This window comes from Pollachius pollachius, assembly GCF_949987615.1.
Source record: "Pollachius pollachius genome assembly, chromosome: 1".
Lineage (NCBI taxonomy): Eukaryota > Metazoa > Chordata > Actinopteri > Gadiformes > Gadidae > Pollachius > Pollachius pollachius.
Genome location: NC_136934.1, coordinates 30,230,741 through 30,250,930, shown reverse-complemented (window position 1 = coordinate 30,250,930; position 20,190 = coordinate 30,230,741). Strand labels below are relative to the sequence as shown.

Here is a 20,190-nt window from a genome sequence, read left to right as displayed (position 1 = left end):
TGACCAGTGATTGGACTAGAAGCTGAGCTGCTTCCCTTGTGAGGAAGGGCCGGATCCTGCGGATGTTGTAAAGTGCAAATCTGCAGGATCGGGCCACCGCAGCGATGTTTGCGGTGCAGCATAACTGATTGTCAAACACTACACCAAGGTTTTTGGCAGTTGAAGAAGGAGATACAGTGATGTTCTCAACAGTGACCAGTAAGTCCATGTGTGGGCAATCTTTCCCTGGTATTAGGAGGAGCTCAGTCTTGTTGAGGTTAAGCCTCAGGTGATGGGCAGTTGTCCAGGTGCTGACTTCTGCCAGACATTCAGATATGCGTGTTGCAATCAGGGCTTTGTCAGATGAGGGAAAAGAGAGAAATAGCTGAGTGTCGTCAGCATAGCAGTGATTGGAAAAGCCGTGGGATGTAATTACAGAGCCCAGAGATCTGGTGTAGAGGGAGAACAGAAGAGGCCCCAGTACAGAGCCTTGAGGGACACCTGTATCAAGCGTGCAAGGTTTGGACAAGGAGCCATTCCATGTTACCTGATAAGTGCGAATCATCAGGTAGGATGTGAACCAGGAAAGGGCAGATTCAGCTATGCCAAGTTCGGCGAGAGTGGCGAGGAGGATCTGGTGGTTCACAGTGTCAAATGCTGTAGACAGGTCAAGGAGAATGAGAACCGATGAGAGGGACGAGGCTCTGGCCGCACGGAGGGACTCAGTCACCGCGAGGAGAGCCGTCTCAGTGGAGTGTGCTTTTTTGAAGCCTGACTGGTGAGGGTCAAGCAGGTTGTTAGATGAGAGATAGGAGGACAGTTGGTTAGCGACGGCACCTTCCAATGTTTTAGAGAGGAATGAAAGAAGAGATACCGGTCTGTAATTCTGGATGTCAGTGGTATCAAGGGTTGGTTTTTTGAGGAGAGGTTTTATTCTGGCAGTCTTGAAAGACGTTGGAACAATGCCAGAAGTCAGGGGGGAGTTAATAAGTGCGGTGAGAAATGGCAGGATGTCGTTTGACACAGCCTGGAGGAGGGAGGAAGGGATAGTGTCCAGGGGGCAGGTGGTGGCATGGTTAGATGTTATAATTCTGTTGACCTCGTCTGAGGTGAGAGGGATGAATTGGGTAAAGGCAGAGGTGGGGTTGGGGGGAGGGAGGATGGTGGCAGTGATAAAAGAGGTGCTAATGTCCTTTACTTTCTGGGTAAAGTAGGTAACAAAGTCATCAGCAGTGAGGCAGGAAGGAGGAGGAGGGGAGGGAGGGTTGAGGAGGGAAGAGAACAAGGAAAACAGTTTCCTGGGGTTTGAGGCGGAGGAGTAAATTTGGTCCTGTAGAAGGCAGATTTGGCTGTTGACACAGTGGAGGTGAAATCAGAGAGAAGAAAGAGATAGTGAGATAGATCATTAGGACAGTCTGATCTCTTCCATTTCCTCTCAGCTGCCCGCAACTCTGCTCTATGGGTCCGCAGAGATTCAGACAGCCAAGGAGGGGGGGGGGTGAAGATCGCGCCGGTCTGGAGTGGAAGGGACAGAGGGAGTCCAAAGAGGAGGAGAGGGAGGATAGCAGAGTGTCAGAGGATTCCTCTGTGGATAGTTGAGAGAATTGTTCAATAGAAGGTAGTGAAGACAGAAAAGTTGAGGCAAACGTAGAGGGAGAGAGAGTTTTGAGGTTGCGGCGGGTGGTGACAATGTGGGGACTAGAGAGGAGGGGGGAGAGGACTTTAAGGGGAGAGAAAAAGCAACAAAGTGATGGTCAGACACGGGGAGTGGGTTAACAGAGAGTGTGAATAAATGATCTTTATTGACAGTTTTATTGTGTCCCATTGCAACATTGTGCCCAAAGTATACAGTGTACACTAATTCAGATAACATTCGTCTCAGAGAGCCGTGTCAGACCCCATCGGTAGAACAAACTCGGCACAGAATTCCACAAAGGCCTATTGTCTTCATGAAGTTGCTGCTGGTGTGTGTGTGTGTGTGTGTGTGTGTGTGTGTGTGTGTGTGTGTCTGGTACTGCCATCGCTAAGAGCAAGCAAAGGTCGATCAACAAAGTCACAACTTTTCTCTGTTTTAGGACCTCAGTGGTGGAACGAGCTCCCTGCCGATGTCAGGATCGCTGAGTCGCTCACCAGCTTCCGCAAAAGACTCAAAACTCACCTGTTCAGAGTTCACCTAGACTCTGCATAGCTACCCAGCCCCTACCGGCCACCATTGTATGTTGTACGTCCTGGCACTTAATGTACGCACTTATTGTACGCACTTAATCTACATTGCACTTATTCATAGTACTTAATTGTGTAGCATCTGCGGTAGCTGCTATCATTGCTGTATACACGGGGAATAATTAAATTATCCTCATGAGCCGATGCACTGATGCTATTTAATGATCCTCATGCAGTGTGTGAATGAATGAGGAAAGAGTTTTCATATGATATTTTCAGTTTTTTCCATACATAGACCAATGTATGGCGCAGCGCCACAGAATGAACACCGAGTGTCACCAATTGATTCTTCTTCTTTTTTTCTCACGCTTTTAAAATATAAATATCGTTCCGTTCATTCATCTCTGCATAGCACTATTTCTCCCTGTCATTCTCGTTCACACATGCACACGCACACAGAGACAAGCGCGCATACATGCCAATGGTGCGCGGGTACACTATTGGATAAACCCGCGTATCACTGATACACACTGCACACGCACTGACAGCGGATTTGTCCGCGCCTCCTCTCAACGCGCATACAAAGGAAAACCCGAAGCAGCGGAATATTTGCGATTAATGTGAAATGCGGTTATAGTTTATATATATTACGGTGTTAGACCCCCAGCCCGTTGTGCCGGCGATTTGAATTCGCTCTGCAGCAGGGACTGGAGATCGGGAAGATCGGGAAGTGGGCCGATCCACTTTGAAATGTATTTTGTGCGCGATTGCTCGATTACGCGAATGAGCAAACGCGAAACGCATGCGCACGAACATACACTACACGCACACACATGCGCACACACTACACGCACACACACCGCACGTCAACACAAAGGCAGCGACACATACACGCGCGCGCAAAAACGCGCGCACACACACAGACACACACGCACAGGTAAGACGTTTAACGGCTCTGCCATCGGCACACGCGAAGGTAAGAAAACACACGCACGCGCACACACCGCAGCGACACTCGCCCAGCTAAGACGTTATGTTTTTAAACATAACGGCTTGGACGTCGACAAACTCTCCCAGGTAAGACGTTCTGTATATAGACTATATAAATTGCAATAAAATAAGGGAAGAGAAAAATTCTCACCTCGACAAGCAACGGCAGGTCGTTCCTTTTGTCATATAAAAAACGTTAAATTCAAACATCGGGCCGACCGGCATATCAACACACAAGTGACGTGATCTTAAAGAGACAGTGTCCCTATAACACAATGAAAACATGTCAATAACACAGTAGGCTATGGTGAATTATGTCTATAGAGTCCACCACAAGACTAAACTTTACTCCCCTCCTTGAGTCTCCCGAAATGTCTTTACACTTTGTTGCTCAAACTTAATATTACACTCTGTTTTAGTTGTTTTATTTTTCTTATGTTTTGTGTGAATGCTATGAGTGACTGTAGGCTACTACTGCCTGTCTTGGCCAGGACACTGGAAGAGATGTTTAATCTCAATGATGATTATTATTTTCAACTAACCAATAAAAGTTGCCTTGCATTTAAAATATCAATGCACTTATCAGCCCTGAATAACAGTAAAAGTTATTTAATAATTGATTTAGCATGCATAGGATACTACACTTTCCATTGAACAATTACCCCTGTTAATTACAACTAGAGGTTGAGCGCGCGCAACGCATGAGCGAAAACTCTAGTATGATATATGGTATGATACATTCATGAAAATGAATTATATTAAAGGTTCTGTAGTTAAGATGTAAATTAAATTATTTGAGTGTCAGTTAGTTAGAAATGGATAAGCAATCCATCAGCTATTGGTAAGTGAAATGTCCTGTGAGAATATCTCTTTTCAGAATACTATGCCTGCTGCTGTATGAGCAAATTATTAGGGGGCCAAACACAAAGTGTGAAAGAAACCTATTGTAATTGTTAGTTTTACTATTATTATTATTATTATTATTATTATTATTATTATTATTATTATTAGGGGGCCAAGCACAAAGTGCGAAGGCAACCTATTGTTATCGTTCTTTTTATTGTTATATTATAAGGAGGGCCAAGCACAAAGTGCGAGGCAACCTATTGTAATTGTTAGTTTTATTATTCGGCCACGTTTGATATTTTTTGTCCGTCATTTGTCTGATTTAATTATTCTCCTTCATATTTACGTTCCCAGAAAAGATTCAAAGACACGACACGAGCATGTTTGAAGACTATTGAATTTCTATTCAGTAAAAAAAAAAGGAAATTCAACCTTGTTTACTCATGCAACAGGATATACATAAACGGCAGCCTGTCTGTCTTTGTGACAGCCTGACTGTCACAAAGACAATTATCTAAGGGTTTGCCTGGTGGGATAGTCCATTCAAATACATTAAGGAACTGCAAATACAAGATAGCACCCTCTGATAAGGAAAGATAACGATTGCACAATCAAATGTGGGGACATACATGATATTCTTAATTCATAAAAAATATCACTTTAAATTAATTACAGGATTACATATGTCTTAAAAGAAGTAAGAAACAAATGGACAATAAAGCACATAATGTACGCAGATGTTCTGGTTTTGGTGAGCTGGATCAATGTGATGTTAACGTGCCAGAATCTGTAGGAATATGTCTGATATTTAGTTGACGTGAAAACGCAGGAGAACAACCGAATATCAAACATATCACACAGCCTCTAGCTTATCAGATTCCTTGCAGTTTGATAAAGTATTACTTGGTGTTGAAGTTAATTCCAGGAATGCTGCATAACTTGATCTTTAAGACTACAGAGACCTGTGAGAGAAAAAGAACAAAAGAAAGAGAAAATAAATGTGTTTGTATAAAAGGGCAACTATAATCATAATCACAAAAGAGGCGTACAATCCGTTTGTATTTAAGAACTATTCAGAAGAGAGCATTATATACATGCTATTATACATTAGATTGACGAGGGGAGGGTTGTAAGCGGCTGAACAGGTAGTCTGAGTACACAGGGTGTGTGCACTGGCCGGATGGCATTCTCACTCAACAGGTGTTCAGAGAGGCGCAGAACTCCACAAAAGCTGACCATATTGTAGATGACGACAGAAACATGTTCTACGTTAACATGCAGAAAACAAAGGTTACAAAGAAATTACATACCACATCTCTTTGTCCAGGTCCATTTCTCCTCCTCCTTTTCCCTACTCAATACTTTTTGTCAAAAATCTGAGGCCTAAATATGTCTTGTTGTGAGGTTAAAGTATGTTGTGTGTCAGGTCTCCTGCAAAACAGGTGATTAAACTTAATGAAACCTCATGAAAAAAAAGGTTGGAAAGATAAAAAACAACATCTTCATTAGGTTTGCTAATGAAATGTTAAAGCCAAAATGGTGAAAACTCTATGTATAAGTTGTATTTGTCAGTGTCCCATCGTCCATCAGTGCTGCCTGAATGTATGAATGTGTGAACAATTCTGCAGCGGGACAGGGTTTATATACATGGCTGGAACTTTGAGGGTACCACCAACACTCACTGACATTCACAGTGTAATTAGTTGGATATTGATCAACTGATTTGGCCTGGAGCCTTTCCTCCCAGCATTAGCCTAATCAATAGATGTAATGTTCATCAGAGTGTGAGCTACCCAACATCCACCACACACAGTCACAGATGTAGTCAGATATAACTTTCAGTTGATCTCTACATCTAGGTCAAAGTTTTAGAATTGAATTGAGTCACTTCATTAAGTAGGGAGCGTTCCATTCCATTCGTTTGGTCTATCTATTGCCATTCACTATCTGGAGGTACTTTTCGACTAACCTTCACAGTGCTTTGATGTGCCTATTGTTAAAGAAAAATATTTTCTACCTTTACCTGCTGTGTTATACTCTTTGCCTCAAGTTCATATATTTACATTTGGTTAGTGTGTTGTAACCTACCTGAGGCAGCTCTCTTTGGCATTATTTTAATCACTAGATATACATTCATACAAGTAGTGAAATATACAGTTTACAGGGTTTAAATGTATAGAGGAAGTGACCTCTGGTTGTCAAGATGACCTTTGGTAAACCGATCAATATTAATCAATCAATACTGCCATCACATATGGTAACTGCAGGCAGACAGAACTGTGGGATGTTAACACATGCTAACTTCTCAGCTATGTATTTCATTATGATGAACCACCAGTACTCCAGCCATTGTCAAAAAAACACCTCAAAACATTCCTTTTCACCAAGTCCTTTTTTTCCTTTAGACTGTATATTTTTGCTTGACAATTTATTTTCAATGAATCATTTTACATCAATTGTGCCTTATGTAATTGTCTGTGTGTGCGTGTGTGTTTGTTTTTTTCAGGCCACTGAACTGTACTGAAAATACATTTTCATGACACATGTCAAATATAATTTACATTAGTTAGTAGCCCATAGAGCATGCAATCAAATTCAATGTGAATAATTATAGAAAGGTTCACATTGAACATTCTTGAGGGCATTGTATTTCATTAAATGCAAGAGTGACATGGATTGCTTGAATATCCAGAAATATCCACCCTATAAAATAATATTCATTTAGATGTATCAAGACATCAACGGTGGCTTGGAGAGCCAGACTAGCAATGGCCGGTTCAGTTACACAGCCAGCATAGAACAATGCCTTAAATAGCCAACTTTCCTCAAAGGGGCCCACTATACTAGGGACAACACCTCCTCAAAACAACCAAATCATGCCATTATGAGAGCAAGGGATTCACCTATGGTCTTTTGCTCTAGGGTTGCTTGCAGAAATGAGAAATTAGAGAAATGATACTGTTCTCTGAGAGAGAGGTTGCATGAGAGACCCTCTCTCTGCAACCCCTGTAACATGACCTTGTGGGCCCGCTGGGGCAGAAGGAAGTCATCATGTCCCGGCCTAATAGGGGGCCTGGGGGTAGAATGTATTGGGTGGAGTCTGATGGGCAGAAAATAGAGTGGTGACCGGAGAGGAAAAACATATCAGACACACTGTGGGATGTTGTATAAAGAACATTTATTTATTTTAATGACAAAGCATTATGATGTTGATGTTCAAATATAAACAAGTGCATTTATGAAAGTCAGCTGGCTTTACCAAGAAATATAAATACGAATCTGACAGTCCCATTCATATAGCATTACAAATCAAATAGTTCTGGATATGTAAATTACTAAGTGATTTGGTTGGCATGACAATTAGGCCAACCACTCAATTGAAGATATAGAAAATATATAATTGGTACAAAATAATCCCCATCGCCATATTAGAAAATTAACTCAGAAACACATGGAGTAGCCCATAAGACTTTTGGACTTACAGTTAAACAGAAACAGCTTTAACTTCTTTTGGACCTCCGGACAGGTCAGCACAGAGTGTCGTTTTAGCAGGTCAACTAACGGGGCCTTGGGGATTTGTGAATGGCTGATGGAGGTGTAAAGGTGGATTGTATGTAAACAATACACCCTTAGGGAGGATCACTATGTAAAAAGATGTATAGACGAAGACAAGGTTATTAAACATACACGGTTGTGCACCAGTGTATGAGCAACAGAAAACGTCCATGGAGAAAAATAACTTCAGGGCGACATGGTGGAGTTTGGTCAAACTTGGGGAGTCCATTTAAAACGGGAATCATGTGTTATTAGTTAAGGTGTTGAACTTCAGAAATGGTATTTGGATTTAAAGAGGACCAACTCTCCTAAAAAGTGGAGTCCTTCTGCTTGCCGTCTTCACTTCCTTCTTTCAGAGATCAGCCTGGAGTCCTTGCATCCTATTTACATATACAACATTGAATACAGGACACACACACACACACACACACACACACACACACACACACACACACACACACACACACACACACACACACACACACACACACACACACACACACACACACACACAGGGTTGTGTTTGATCTGAAACTGTAGCCACTACAATCAGCTGCAGACTACATTGCCATTCAAAAAAACGGTAAGATGAGTAATGCTTAACTGCTATACAAAGGTGTGGTAAAAATGTTAGTGGGAGTAACAATGCTCGTGGCAGCTCAAGCCAACCACCCCCATGAACTCAGTTCTGAAAAACTGAAAGGATTGTGTCTCGGTCTGAATCCCTTTACCTTTGTGTGTAGTTTGTACTAATTAAAAGTAAATCTCAGGCAAGAATAAATATAGTATTTCACAACTCAGATTAGGATTGTTTCAGGTAAAACTTCTCAGTCATCATGCACTATTTCCACTACGAAATAAATTCAAAACTGTTAAAATAGGCTTACTTCATTATGATTTAGGGGCCTCTGCCTTGGCCTCCCCCGCCTTAGAGGCCTCTTCCTTGGCCTCCTCTGCCTTAGCCTCCTCGGGCTTAGGGGCCTCTGCCTTAGGGGCCTCTGCCTTAGCCTCCTCGGGCTTAGGGGCCTCTGCCTTAGGGGCCTCTGCCTTAGCCTCCTCAGGCTTAGGGGCCTCTGCCTTAGACTCCTTGGGCTTAGGGGCTTCTGCCTCGGCCTCCTCTGGCTTGGGGTCCTTTACCGCATCTGGATTAGGATCCGGCACACCACACAGTTTCCTAAAATAACAGAGTTAAAAGACGACAGCATGATGTATGGGGTTGAAGATACAGTTAAATCCATGGTATGAAGAGTCCAGACTCTGCCTGCTATAGTCGTTACTGTACCTGGCCACTTCTGAATCCGTTTTAATGAAGTCACACAATTTGCTCTTCTCGTTTATCTGCTTATTTAGAGATGCAACCTCAGCTTCCCAGTTGGCTTTCTGCTTTGTAAATTCCTCTGTGGATATAGGCCTCCATTATAAAACTCTTGTAATGCAACCTTTTAGAAATAGATTTTAGAATTTTGCCCAGTGTCCCTAGTTAAATTTACTTGCGTGCTGTTGAAAGAAGTGTTTTGGTCACTTACCTTTTTTGCTACCAAGTTCAGACTCAAGGGATGCAGCCTCATCTGTTATCTGTTTCTATGGGTTAAAAAGAGATGCAAGGATATTTTATTTTAGGATACAAATACAATATATTATATCCCAATTGCTCATAAGCTTAGTTTGCCAATTACTTCCTGTGCCAAATTAGGCACCCCCAACACATGAATGTAATAGATACATGATGCAACGCAAGACCAGCCTGCTGTGTCCAGGTCAACCATGTAATCCACTGGTATAGCAAGTTTAAAATAAATGTGCCTGGCCTTGCCTATAGCAAGTTTCTTTGAGGCATCAGTTGCATGGTCCGAAAACGATGTCAAAGCTAGTAATGCCATTCGTTTTATTGCAGCGACAACGTTAAGACTGGTACTGGTATATTTTCTTCTTCGTTAAAGAAAAGTCTGGCAAGCGTGAATTTGAATGCCTACAAGAATTTGCTATATGTCTGTATTGAGTCCATTAAGAGATGGCCACAATCACACGGCTCCACCCAATCACACTGCTCCAACCAATGACAGCCCCACCCAATCACATGGCTCCACCCAATGACACGGCTCGACCCAACGACACGGCTCTACCCAACGACACGGCTCTACCCAATGACACGGCTCTACCCAATGACGGCTTCACCCAATCACACGGCTCCACCCAATGACAGCCCCACCCAATGATACGGCTCCACCCAATCACACACGTCCACCCAATTACACGGTTCCACCCAACAACGTGGCTCCTCCCATGACACGGCGTCACCAAATGATGGCTTCACACAATCACACAGCTCCACCCAATCACACAGCTTCACCCAATGACAGCTTCACCCAATGATATATTCACCCATTAACATCTTCACCCAATCACACAGCTTCACCCAATCGCACAGCTTCACCCAATGACAGCTCACTCAATCACACGGCTCCACCCAATGAGAGCTTTGCCCAATTATGACAGCATCACCCAATCACACAGCTTCGCTCAATAACAAGGCTTCAACCAAAGATGGCTTGACCCAATGACAGATTCACCCAATTATGACAGCTTCACCCATTCACACGGCTTCGCCCAATCACACGGCTTCACCCAATGACAGCGTTACCCAATGACAGCGTCACCCTACGACATTTTCACCCAATCACATGGCTTCACCCAATGGGCTTCACCCAATGACGGCTTCACCCAATGACACGGCTTCACCCAATGACACGACTTCACAAACATCTCATCATTCATCATACACATCTAAACCGGGCAACGTGGAGTGTTAGGTGGGGTGTATAAAGAGACAAATGAATGGTCATCTATGGACATTACCTAATTTACCGACACTGCAAACAAAACGGTTGAGATCAACCCGCCAGTCCCACCATATCGATTGACCCCCTTTCCCGAAGATATGAGGGGTGTCCCAAAGATATGAGTGTGTCTCAAGCTTTGACCTACCTTAGCATTCTCACAGGCTTCCACTTCAGCCTTGTTTGCCGTCTGTTTGGCCAGGTGATCAGCCGCTTCACTCTCCAATGCCTTGACTTCTTCTTTAATCTTGGCCATAAGTGGTTGCTTTTTGGAGATCTCCGCTTTGTACTCACCGAGCACGTCCACGCTGACGCGGAGTTTAATGAACTGGAACTTGTTGCGTTTGAGCAGTCGTTCCTCTTCCCTTTTCCGTCGGTTCACCGTCCAAAACAATCCCAAACTCACAAGTACTGAAAAAAATAGCAAGATGTTGAGCCTCATCTTGCGAATTTGTGTCGGTAGAGACGCGCTTACTCTTCAGATGATTAAATAAACCAAAGCGTTTCTTATTTTTTGATATACCAACTTTCTTTATGCAATCTGTAAATACAAGTAAGCGAGGTGCCTGAGATATTAAAAAAACAGGACATCTACCTTTCCCTTACTTTGAAAGAAGGGGAATAGCAAAGGAAGTATGCCAGAACATATACATTTTTGGCTCTGTACCACCTGGGCCCGCCCACTGGGCTAGTCACCACGGGATGTTCAACTCATGTCAGTGTTTTTGGAAAGCAGGGTTTAACGTTTTAAAAATATGCTTCAACCATCATATCTCTTAAAAATAGAATGTGACAACATATGAAACAAATGTTTAAGACAAAGGCAGCACTCGTTTTAATATAAATTATGGGATAGAGTGAATGGGAGCTAGAGAGAAAGAGAGAAAAGTGGACCAACAAGGAAGTGCCAGTGGTTATGATTGGTCACGCCCAGGTATCTGGTTCAACAGGTGGAGCCGGTTACAGGTGGAATAACCACCTCTGAATGCGGTGTGTCGTTAGGAGGGAGACCCTTTTCAGTTTTCAGAGTACAGTGAGAGGAGCATCAACTACGACAACTTGCTGGTTGCCTTTTCTTGCCTCTGCCAAGATGAAGATCGTGCCTGTGATGGCGTTCCTCAGTGTGAGTGTGATGGTGGTGATGATATACCAGGCCGTTCGGCAGGAGCTGGAGCTGCGGAGTCTTAAAGCACGCATGTTGGAGATCTCCGCCGAGCTCAAGCAGAAAGAACACGCCATCATTCAGGAGAAAGACACAATACAAGATCTGAACAAGCTGCTTGATCCTCTCACAAAGCAGAAAGATCAACTTAATAAGAATAAGTTGGACATCAGTAGATCTGTAGCTCAAATGACCAATTCCCTAGTGATCTGTAACACTGACAAGGTAAGGAAGACACAATAACTCTGAAATGCACTGCTTCAATGGAAATAGAGTAAACATTGGGAATTCACACCTTTTTGGTAAAGGTAATTAATACTGTTTCCTGCATTTACAATTTGGTGTTGTATAGAATAAGATTTCTTGATGTCCTGTGTATTCCAGGAAGTGGCTGAGAGAAAGAAGACCGAAGGCGCACAGGCTCTAGCTGAGGTCAACGGTAAGGCTGTATGAGGGGGGCTGTACTGGGAACACTCACAGATACCTTCTTTTAATTCAAGTTAAACGTGGCTAATATTTCAGTTATTCTATTTCACTCTTTTTCATTTATCAAGTGAAATAGATCATTCTTGGTCTTAAGCCTCTTAAATGCTACTTGATTGGTTTTTGTTTGATTATTAAGTAAATACTTCAGACAGATACAATCTTTATTTGGAAAAAGCTGGCTATCATGACTGGTGGAGGGAAGTTTAAGATATTTATGAGGTTTTATGGACTCAATTATTAAAATCCAGTAAAAGACACTTGATAGATGATTGTGTAGTGAACATTGTTTTTGTGTGCAACTCTGTCCTCTATGGGTCAGAATTATGTTTTTATAAATAATGTAAAATTTCTGCTGTACTCCTTGTCCGCAGCTAGCCACGAAGCAGCAAAAAATAAAGCAGAGGAGCAGATCAAAATTTTACAACTGCAAATTCTGGATAGAGACAAGGCAATCTGTACATTTGTAGATGAGACCAAGGAAGAAGGACGGTAAGATATCCCAAAATAAAAATAAAAGCTTAAAATGCCTGCCAATGACTTAAGACTCTGAGTTCAATAGAAATTAGTTCTCAAATGTGATTTGAGAATAACAGATTTTTCTTTTCCGGTCATTACAGGAAGCTGTGCAGCATTGCTAAAGCCAAAGAATAGTGTGTGTGTGTGTGTGTGTGTGTGTGTGTGTGTGTGTGTGTGTGTGTGTGTGTGTGTGTGTGTGTGTGTGTGTGTGTGTGTGTGTGTGTGTGTGTGTGTGTGTGTGTGTGTGTGTGTGTGTAATGGATTCTCCTCAACCAGTAACTCCGCATTCTGTTTCTGATAACCTTTGCCTGCTAGATAATTGTTTTTTTGTGACAAACCTGCTAGATGAGTTATTTTTGACAAACCTGATAACTTCCCTTTGGAAGAACTGGAATTGTATGTCTCAATACCATGCTTGCAGCACACTTGAAGTATAAGTATTTTACAAACTAACTTGGATAATAAATCATTGTAATCTTACAACATTAAAATTTGGGCTACATGAGGTACAGTCTCAGGTCTGGCTGTTAAGCTTTTGTTCTTCCAAGTTCAGTTATGCGCACCTGCATGGAACCCATATCCACTAGTAGTGTGTGAGGCTTATCCCAATACCGCCCTCTGCTGGACTTTTTCACTTCCTCATTTAAATAGGCAAAAAATTCATCGCAACTCTGACGTCCCCCAGCTGGTGGGGGCTAATGACGTAATCGTTTGCGTTTCAGGCGTCCACACGAATCCTAACACGAACCCGCATAGGTCCGGATAGATTTGAGACCACCTCCGAGGGTGATTTGAGATATGTGCGTTTTCGGGCACCTGGTTCGCCGGCTCCGTCTGGACGGTCGGCCGAAACGCACAAGACTTATGCGGTTTCACCAAAAAATCGGCTTCGTGTGGACGGGGCCTCACACTAGGCCATCTGTACCGTGCCCAAGTCAGTTTCACACAGTGTTTGAAGGGCAGGGGCGAAAAAACAAAAAGGGCACATTCTTGCTCTAGAGGACACGTCGTCATAATTTATTGTATGAAGGGGCACCAGAGGGCACCCATTCATTTTTTTTCACATGTGAAGGGCAGCCAATAAGGCACTTTCTCTCGTATTCACTACTGTAGAAGGGACTTTTTCAACCATGGAGGCACTGTAAGGGCATTAAGCGGGCACATATTGAGGCATGTTATCGAATTTTCTAGAGGGCTCATCATCATAATTTATTGTATGAAGGGGCACCAGAGGGCAGTGTTGGGAAAGTTCACTTTCTACGTGAAGCAGTTCAAAGTTCAGTTCACAAATTTTAAAATGAACTAGTTCAGTTAAACGTTCATAATTCAAAATTTTGAACTAAGTTCACAGTTCCAAAAAATGAATTAGTTCATAGTTCTTTTTTTCAATATGTTGCTGTGAGCAATTTTTTTCTGTGTGTCTTTTTCTGGTATTTTGAACATTGAGCTTCCTTTGTGCTTTGTCTAGGATGAACTAGAATGGTTGAATCAAGTATCGTAGCGAAATACAGTTTCTATCGTTTTATTGCGCATTTTGTAAATCCCATTGATTTCTGTTGGAAGACTCATTGCTCGTTGGCCGGAAACGGAAAGGGGGGGTGTTCACGTTTGGTTGTAGTCTTTTTGCTCGGTTCTAGCCCTACTGTTGGGACGGAGAACCGAGTGAAAAGACTACAACCAAACGTAAACAGCCCCCCTTTCCGTTTCCGGCCAACAAGCAATGATTCTAGGAGGTATTCTAGTCCGCTGAGCTAAGAGCCAGAGAGCTAACGTTATGGATTGTACATATTTATAATTTGAAATTCGTCCCAGCCTTTATACTACAGATACTATGGGGTATATAGCATATAACTGCGTTTTCTGTTAACAGTTTAATGTAACAGTAAACTGACAACACCGCAACTGCAAATTAACCACACGGAGATAACCATGGCAACCGGTCAAACAACACGGTGTTCTGCGCGCGCGTCCGCCGTGTTGATAAACAAATTACCCCCCTATTGAACGAAGTTAAACCGAGTGAGCGTGCTGTTCACAGACAACAGAATGAGAATTCATTGTAACGTTCATCAGGCAGTAATACAGTACGTTCAGTTCACGTTTGCCCAAAATATGAACGAGTTCATGAACTACCGTTCAATGAACGCGTTCAGGCACAACACTGCCAGAGGGCACCAAATAATTTTTTTCACATGTAAAGGGCAGGCAATAAGGCACTTTCTCTCGTATTCGCCACTCTTGAGGGCACTTTTTCAACCATGGAGGCACGAGGGGGCTGGTCGCCCTCCCTGCCCACCCCCTGAGTGCGCCACTGGTTTCACACCTAACCGTGCTCAAGTACGATTGCTCCCCCCCGCTGTGCGCTGGCCTGTGCTCACAATAGGCAATCTCAACTGGGCCTGAGCACGGTTGCCTCTTGTACATACGTCATCACGTTATCTCACCACCAAGCGTCCGCTGCTTAGCAGAACAACACAGAGATCACAGTTGACACTTTACTGACTTTGTTGCTTATTTAGAGCCGTTCTTATCAGATACAGCGCTCTCTCACTAAGCGTTTTTACACTGCCAAATAGGTCATTTTATGCACGTCTTTTTCGCGGCACGGTCCGCGCGTTTACACTCCCCGAGGTAAATTGCCTGCTTGAGCTAGAACCCCAATTTACCCTCCCGGATCCTGCACACATTGGTAGTTTATTGGGTTTATTTCTGTTGTAAATACTAACTAAACTCTCCTTACGAGGCTTTTGTCGGGATGAAAAACGAGCGGTCAGCAAAATAAAGAATATGCTAATATGTTTTTGCACTTGTAATCGCGTTTGTAGCCTACACTCAGACGTGAACTTATTCTTGCATGCGGGTGTCTTCATTCATAAAAAAAATAATAATTAAAACATTCGGGAGTGTGCCAATCATTCTAAATAGGTCTAGACTCCGTGCGCAGCCCCGCCTTCTCCACTGAACAAAGAAGGCCCACGCCGTTACTAACGGGGGATTTTTGATCCAAAACTCAACTTCACTAGCACCAACGTGAACCGCTTGCCGTCATGTTTATTGTTTATTGGGAAAGAAGGGACGCATGGACTATACGTCATCCAGCTCAGACGATCTAGACGGCTAAATGGCTCTGCTATGGGTTGCCCCACAGCTATTTAGAGACTTTCGACGGCGGCAGTTCAAAATGCTTGAGCGCCACGTGTTTCATGGAGACTTCAGTTCCCCGAGGAATCTGATTTAGGAAGCGTAAATATAGGCGTTTCTCATAGGCATTTCTGGCAATTGCGAGCCTCTAAGATGGATTTATTTACAATACATAGCATACCGACATGTATGTAGCCTACTTAGTCTACGTCAATGTGTAGGCTAAGTAAAATTCGCAAATATTTGATTAGGCCTAGTATGAACTTGGCTTTGAATAACTGTTTTAATGATATTCAGAGGGAACGTAGGAATGTTAAATAATTCAGAATTAGTTAATTTATTTAATTAATGGTTCTTTCAGTAATCCCATAAAGGCATACGTTATCTTGATCATTTATGTAATATTTTTGACTTTAGGATGGGACAGAAGTAGACAGGTGACTATCAATGATTGACAACTGACGGCTGCAGCATGGAAATCCAATGCGAATAAATTGTAATAAATTGATCTTTATGGTTACAAGTAACAAAGTCCATGCTACACGCCACCTAGGTGGCTGCCGCCCTCCACTTCTATTTGGCTCCTCCAGACATAAGGTCACATGGTGTTGATGTTGAAAGACCGGTTTATTGTGATGGTTTGTTCAAAAGGATATGGCCTGGTGTTCCTTGTTGACATCCAGAGCGCGTGTGTCTGTGTGTGTGCCACCACTGAGACGTGTGTAGCTCCTCCTTTTCGGCACCTTTTCGAATAAAATTATGCATCTAAAATGGATGCATTCCAACTGACCTCCACATTTTTGTTATGAATATGCCGGTCCTTCGAACAAAAAAGTTTGGGAAGGAACCCCTGCTTTAAACTCATGCATGTTGCAGAGTATGCCCAACAGCGCCCCCTAGGTCACGGTGGTTTGCGGTGTCACACCGGAAAGGTTCCGAGGGTGGAGGCGGACCCGTATGACGTCGCCTGTGTTTTTTGGCTCACACAGGAAGCTGGAGCTCCATGCGAGAAAAAGCCGGGAGGCGATGACAGATCTCAATGTCACTACACACGGTCATTACACAATAATAATACTTAATAACAGGCGTAGCGTCATAGCGTATCACTTCTCATGCTCTGATCACTCGGTCGGATCAATGTTCTGGTTGTGACAGCGAGGAAGCGACAACATATGATCGCACGCTGATCTCAATCCACCTTGTCGCTAACTAAAGGCGCTAGCGAATCAAAACAATATCGGCGTCGGTAATATTCAACACAATATCAGGGTGATAAGGTACAGTGTGGGCATGGCCAGTATCCTCTGTCGAATCTCCAAAACCTTGGTGAACCATCGCTTGCCTCCATTCACGAAAGGACTCATACGCCCCATGGTGGTACGTCGACATTACATCACATTTACATCAATGCAGAAAATACTTTCTCAGTCGATTGTGTGTTTCTTGATTAATGTATGATTTCAAGTGGAGTTTTTAAACTGCCAAGTAGGCTGGCAATAAACCGTTTTGATGGCTGTGATGCGTTTGCTTATCCAACACAGACCTCGTCCTGGCCGTTTCAGTCACAGCCGACAGACTTGAGTCTTCCAAATCCCTCATGGAGCAAAGAGATGCTGCAGCATTATGAGCTCTACAAAAGCCAGTGTGTGGGCGAGGATGGAAAGGAAGGCTCTGGACCTTGGAGGAGACTGCCCAGCTACAACCGCTTACTCAAGTTTGCTACAGGTGCCACGGAATGACCTTTGGTTGGAAAGTTGTTGTGTTTGTGTGTGTGTGTGTGTGTGTGTGTGTGTGTGTGTGTGTGTGTGTGTGTGTGTGTGTGTGTGTGTGCGCGCGTGTGTGTGTCTGTGTGTGTGTTTTCATAATTGTCCATGTGCATTTACAGAATGTAACCCCCTAATTGGAAGAAATGTCCAAAACACATTCAGTGTCCAAAAAGTGTCCATAACACATTCATATACTAGAGAGATGGCTCTCTTATTTTGTTTTAGTATTTTCTCAGGGATTGATCATCATTTATTTTTCTTAAACGTGCGTTTGTGCCTCATCAGGGGGAGTGCTGCTCAGTAAGATCATCCAGTCGGAGGCGCGCCTTTTTACGCGGAACATCAAAATCCCGGGGGCGGGATTTGAATACGTTATGTTCATTAAAAAATCGCAGGACAAATGTGTGTGTATATTCCAGGCTGGACATCTGCTAGAAGGCCCACCAGGGTGAGTTAATTGTGTTTTTTTTTCTCCCAGTTGGAGTAAATACCCCAATGACTCTGTTCCTATATTATATATTGCATTACTTGAAAAATATATACATTTTGGACACAAGATACTTATAACAAATAAGATGCTCATCGTATAAATACCTTTTTACCCCTTCAAAATATAATGTTGAGTTTAATAGGAGTGTATTTTCAGGCACGTCCACGGGGGGGCGACAGCGGCCATGATTGACTCAGTAAACGGGACACACGCCACCTACGTGTGCGGACCTGTGATGACTGCAAACCTCAACATCAACTACCGCAAGTAATAATACACGAGTTATATTAATCCACTGAGAAGAACTAACTATGTATCTTTGGTATATAGGCTTTGGTCAATTCAATTAATGACTATTGTTATTGCACTATACTATTACTACTATGCCTTTACAATCGATATTGTGTAATAATGTTCTAATTGTCCTTGTCCCAAAGCCCCATCCCATTGGGCAGCACAGTGGTGCTGGAGTCTACGCTGGATCAAAGGGAAGGCCGAAAAGCCTTTTTCTCCTGCATTGTGACTTCAATAGATGGCTCTAAAGTCCATGTAGAATCAAAAGGTATCACTAAACACATCCAGTCTGCTTCCATCACAACATGGATGATGTGTGATGCTCTAACAGTGATGTTTGGCCGTACCAGTCTTCTCACTATGCCTTTCTTCACGCCTTTGCAGCACTGTTTCTATCCATCTCCATGAGCAGTATATTAGGAGGCTAACACCCATCACACCAGCCCACCAAACCTACAAAACATGTCTCCAAACGACCCGAGAGTTCAGAGGTTTGGGGATCCTTCTTCACTGGCAGTGAGGGTGCTAGAGGGGGACCCTGGGGTCCAGAGGTCCCTGATGGTGTTCAGCCCTGGGTCCTCCGGCCGTCACCATGCCTGGGGGCGAGATTGACGCAAGGAAAGGAGTGATTATGTGTGAGTTCTTTTACCAGACTTCCAGAAGGATTAACAAACAAAGACTATTCTTTATTTATGCAGTGAATTTAATTTATCATCTTTTGGAGTATATTCATTTTTGGGCGGTTGGATACTGTGTTCATTATTACGGTGTTGCTGTTTGTAGGCTGTTGGAGATGTTTTTACTGATAAAGCCTTTGTAAGGTGGTGGAGATGTTTTTACTGATAAAGCCTGATCACCCATCCGCACCTCCTTTATTCATCACATTATTAATATTAGATAGGGAACATTTCTTCATTATTTTGAACTTTAAAGTTCAAAATAGGAACTCCTCCAATGAAAGTGTTTTTGAGATTGTAGGAAGAACACGTACATTCCTGGGTGTGCAAGAAATGTCCATCAAGCAGAAAGCATGGTGCAAGTTGGGGGGTGGGGACCAATTGTTTGGTTTGACCCCATTTACAAATATATTGTTCCACTGTCATCATTACTGAAAAAACACACTCTGCTATTATTTGTGTCACCTCATCAGATTTCGCCTCGGTTATTTCCTTTCTTCACTGTTATATGTGGTGATTTCTGTGTGTTTTATTTTTATTTCCTCCCATTGTAACATGACAACTATTTGGGGTCGAGGTGTGGAGGTTTTCAAGTTTATATTTAACATAATAGTTTTAAATATGCACAAACAAGATTTATATTATTCAGTAATAACATTATTTTCTCTGTCAAACATTATAAAATGTTTTGAATAGCACACAGAAACACATAAACACACACACACACACACACACACACACACACACACACACACACACACAGGTAAGCCTTATTAGCTACAGGTGCCTTGTTTGGATTGATGGTGTTGTTTGCCAATTGGGTTCATTCATTGTGTGCGTGTGATGATAGAATGTGTGTCCTGATTATAATAACGCCTAAAGGTTATGATAACGGAAGTTAAAGTATTGCAGTACAATATAATTTTTTGTCATACTATTAAAAGTCCCTAAAAACGAAATATTAAACCACCTGAGCATTCGTTGTGTTTATACAGTTCATATATTTAAAGCATCGCAGGCCTAAAGTCATGCGGAATACCATAAGCATTGTAATGGGATATTTAATGGACATATTTAATCTTTAACCCATATCTGAATATTGCTTAGAAAACGAAATAGGACTACAATTTAGGCAAACCTATGCAAATTATAGTTCTCAATCGGCGAACTTAAATAGTCTAATTCTAATGAACTATAATAAGATGATATATCACGTGGCTCTAGCGGCGCACTGGTCGTCATTAAAAAGTTAATTGTCCTTTATAAACGTTATATTGTACCGTGTTGC

The 20,190-nt window shown here is 42.7% G+C and overlaps 3 protein-coding genes across 3 annotated transcripts; 2 read left to right on the top strand and 1 right to left on the bottom strand.

Annotated features, from left to right (window-relative positions):
* Window positions 1-7,139: 7,139 nt before the first annotated feature.
* LOC307083237 (uncharacterized protein) lies at window positions 7,140-11,008 on the bottom strand. The gene is made up of 5 exons (XM_079747071.1): window positions 10,519-11,008; window positions 9,060-9,114; window positions 8,816-8,930; window positions 8,421-8,707; window positions 7,140-7,913 (listed from the first exon to the last, which is right to left on the bottom strand). Exons 1-4 carry the CDS (start codon window positions 10,810-10,812, stop codon window positions 8,425-8,427), a joined length of 747 nt encoding a protein of 248 aa, XP_079603197.1. The 5' UTR covers window positions 10,813-11,008; the 3' UTR covers window positions 7,140-7,913; window positions 8,421-8,424.
* Window positions 11,009-11,343: 335 nt separating this feature from the next.
* LOC307076036 (uncharacterized protein) lies at window positions 11,344-13,048 on the top strand. Its single transcript, XM_079736866.1, has 4 exons — window positions 11,344-11,757; window positions 11,917-11,971; window positions 12,390-12,507; window positions 12,636-13,048. The coding sequence occupies exons 1-4, from the start codon at window positions 11,356-11,358 to the stop codon at window positions 12,667-12,669; spliced, it is 609 nt and encodes a 202-aa protein (XP_079592992.1). The 5' UTR covers window positions 11,344-11,355; the 3' UTR covers window positions 12,670-13,048.
* A 1,084-nt stretch (window positions 13,049-14,132) lies between these two features.
* Window positions 14,133-19,764, top strand: them4 (thioesterase superfamily member 4). The gene is made up of 6 exons (XM_079736854.1): window positions 14,133-17,052; window positions 17,217-17,400; window positions 17,727-17,889; window positions 18,088-18,198; window positions 18,369-18,493; window positions 18,610-19,764. Exons 1-6 carry the CDS (start codon window positions 16,966-16,968, stop codon window positions 18,651-18,653), a joined length of 714 nt encoding a protein of 237 aa, XP_079592980.1. The 5' UTR covers window positions 14,133-16,965; the 3' UTR covers window positions 18,654-19,764.
* The last annotated feature ends 426 nt before the right edge of the window (window positions 19,765-20,190 follow it).

What these genes read in the sequence shown, in the direction of transcription:
- them4 (XM_079736854.1), top strand. Translation starts at nt 16,966, where the DNA reads ATGGCCAGTATCCTCTGTCGAATCTCCAAAACCTTGGTGAACCATCGC. An exon ending in GACTCATACGCCCCATGGTG is followed by an intron (nt 17,053 to 17,216) that starts GTACGTCGACAT and finishes TATCCAACACAG; the next exon opens with ACCTCGTCCTGGCCGTTTCA. An exon ending in CTCAACATCAACTACCGCAA is followed by an intron (nt 18,199 to 18,368) that starts GTAATAATACAC and finishes CTTGTCCCAAAG; the next exon opens with CCCCATCCCATTGGGCAGCA.
- LOC307083237 (XM_079747071.1), bottom strand. Translation starts at nt 10,812, where the DNA reads ATGAGGCTCAACATCTTGCTATTTTTTTCAGTACTTGTGAGTTTGGGA. An exon ending in AAGCCTGTGAGAATGCTAAG is followed by an intron (nt 9,115 to 10,518) that starts GTAGGTCAAAGC and finishes TTTAACCCATAG; the next exon opens with AAACAGATAACAGATGAGGC. An exon ending in TGAACTTGGTAGCAAAAAAG is followed by an intron (nt 8,931 to 9,059) that starts GTAAGTGACCAA and finishes CTATATCCACAG; the next exon opens with AGGAATTTACAAAGCAGAAA.
- LOC307076036 (XM_079736866.1), top strand. Translation starts at nt 11,356, where the DNA reads ATGCGGTGTGTCGTTAGGAGGGAGACCCTTTTCAGTTTTCAGAGTACA. An exon ending in GGCTCTAGCTGAGGTCAACG is followed by an intron (nt 11,972 to 12,389) that starts GTAAGGCTGTAT and finishes CCTTGTCCGCAG; the next exon opens with CTAGCCACGAAGCAGCAAAA. An exon ending in GAGACCAAGGAAGAAGGACG is followed by an intron (nt 12,508 to 12,635) that starts GTAAGATATCCC and finishes CGGTCATTACAG; the next exon opens with GAAGCTGTGCAGCATTGCTA.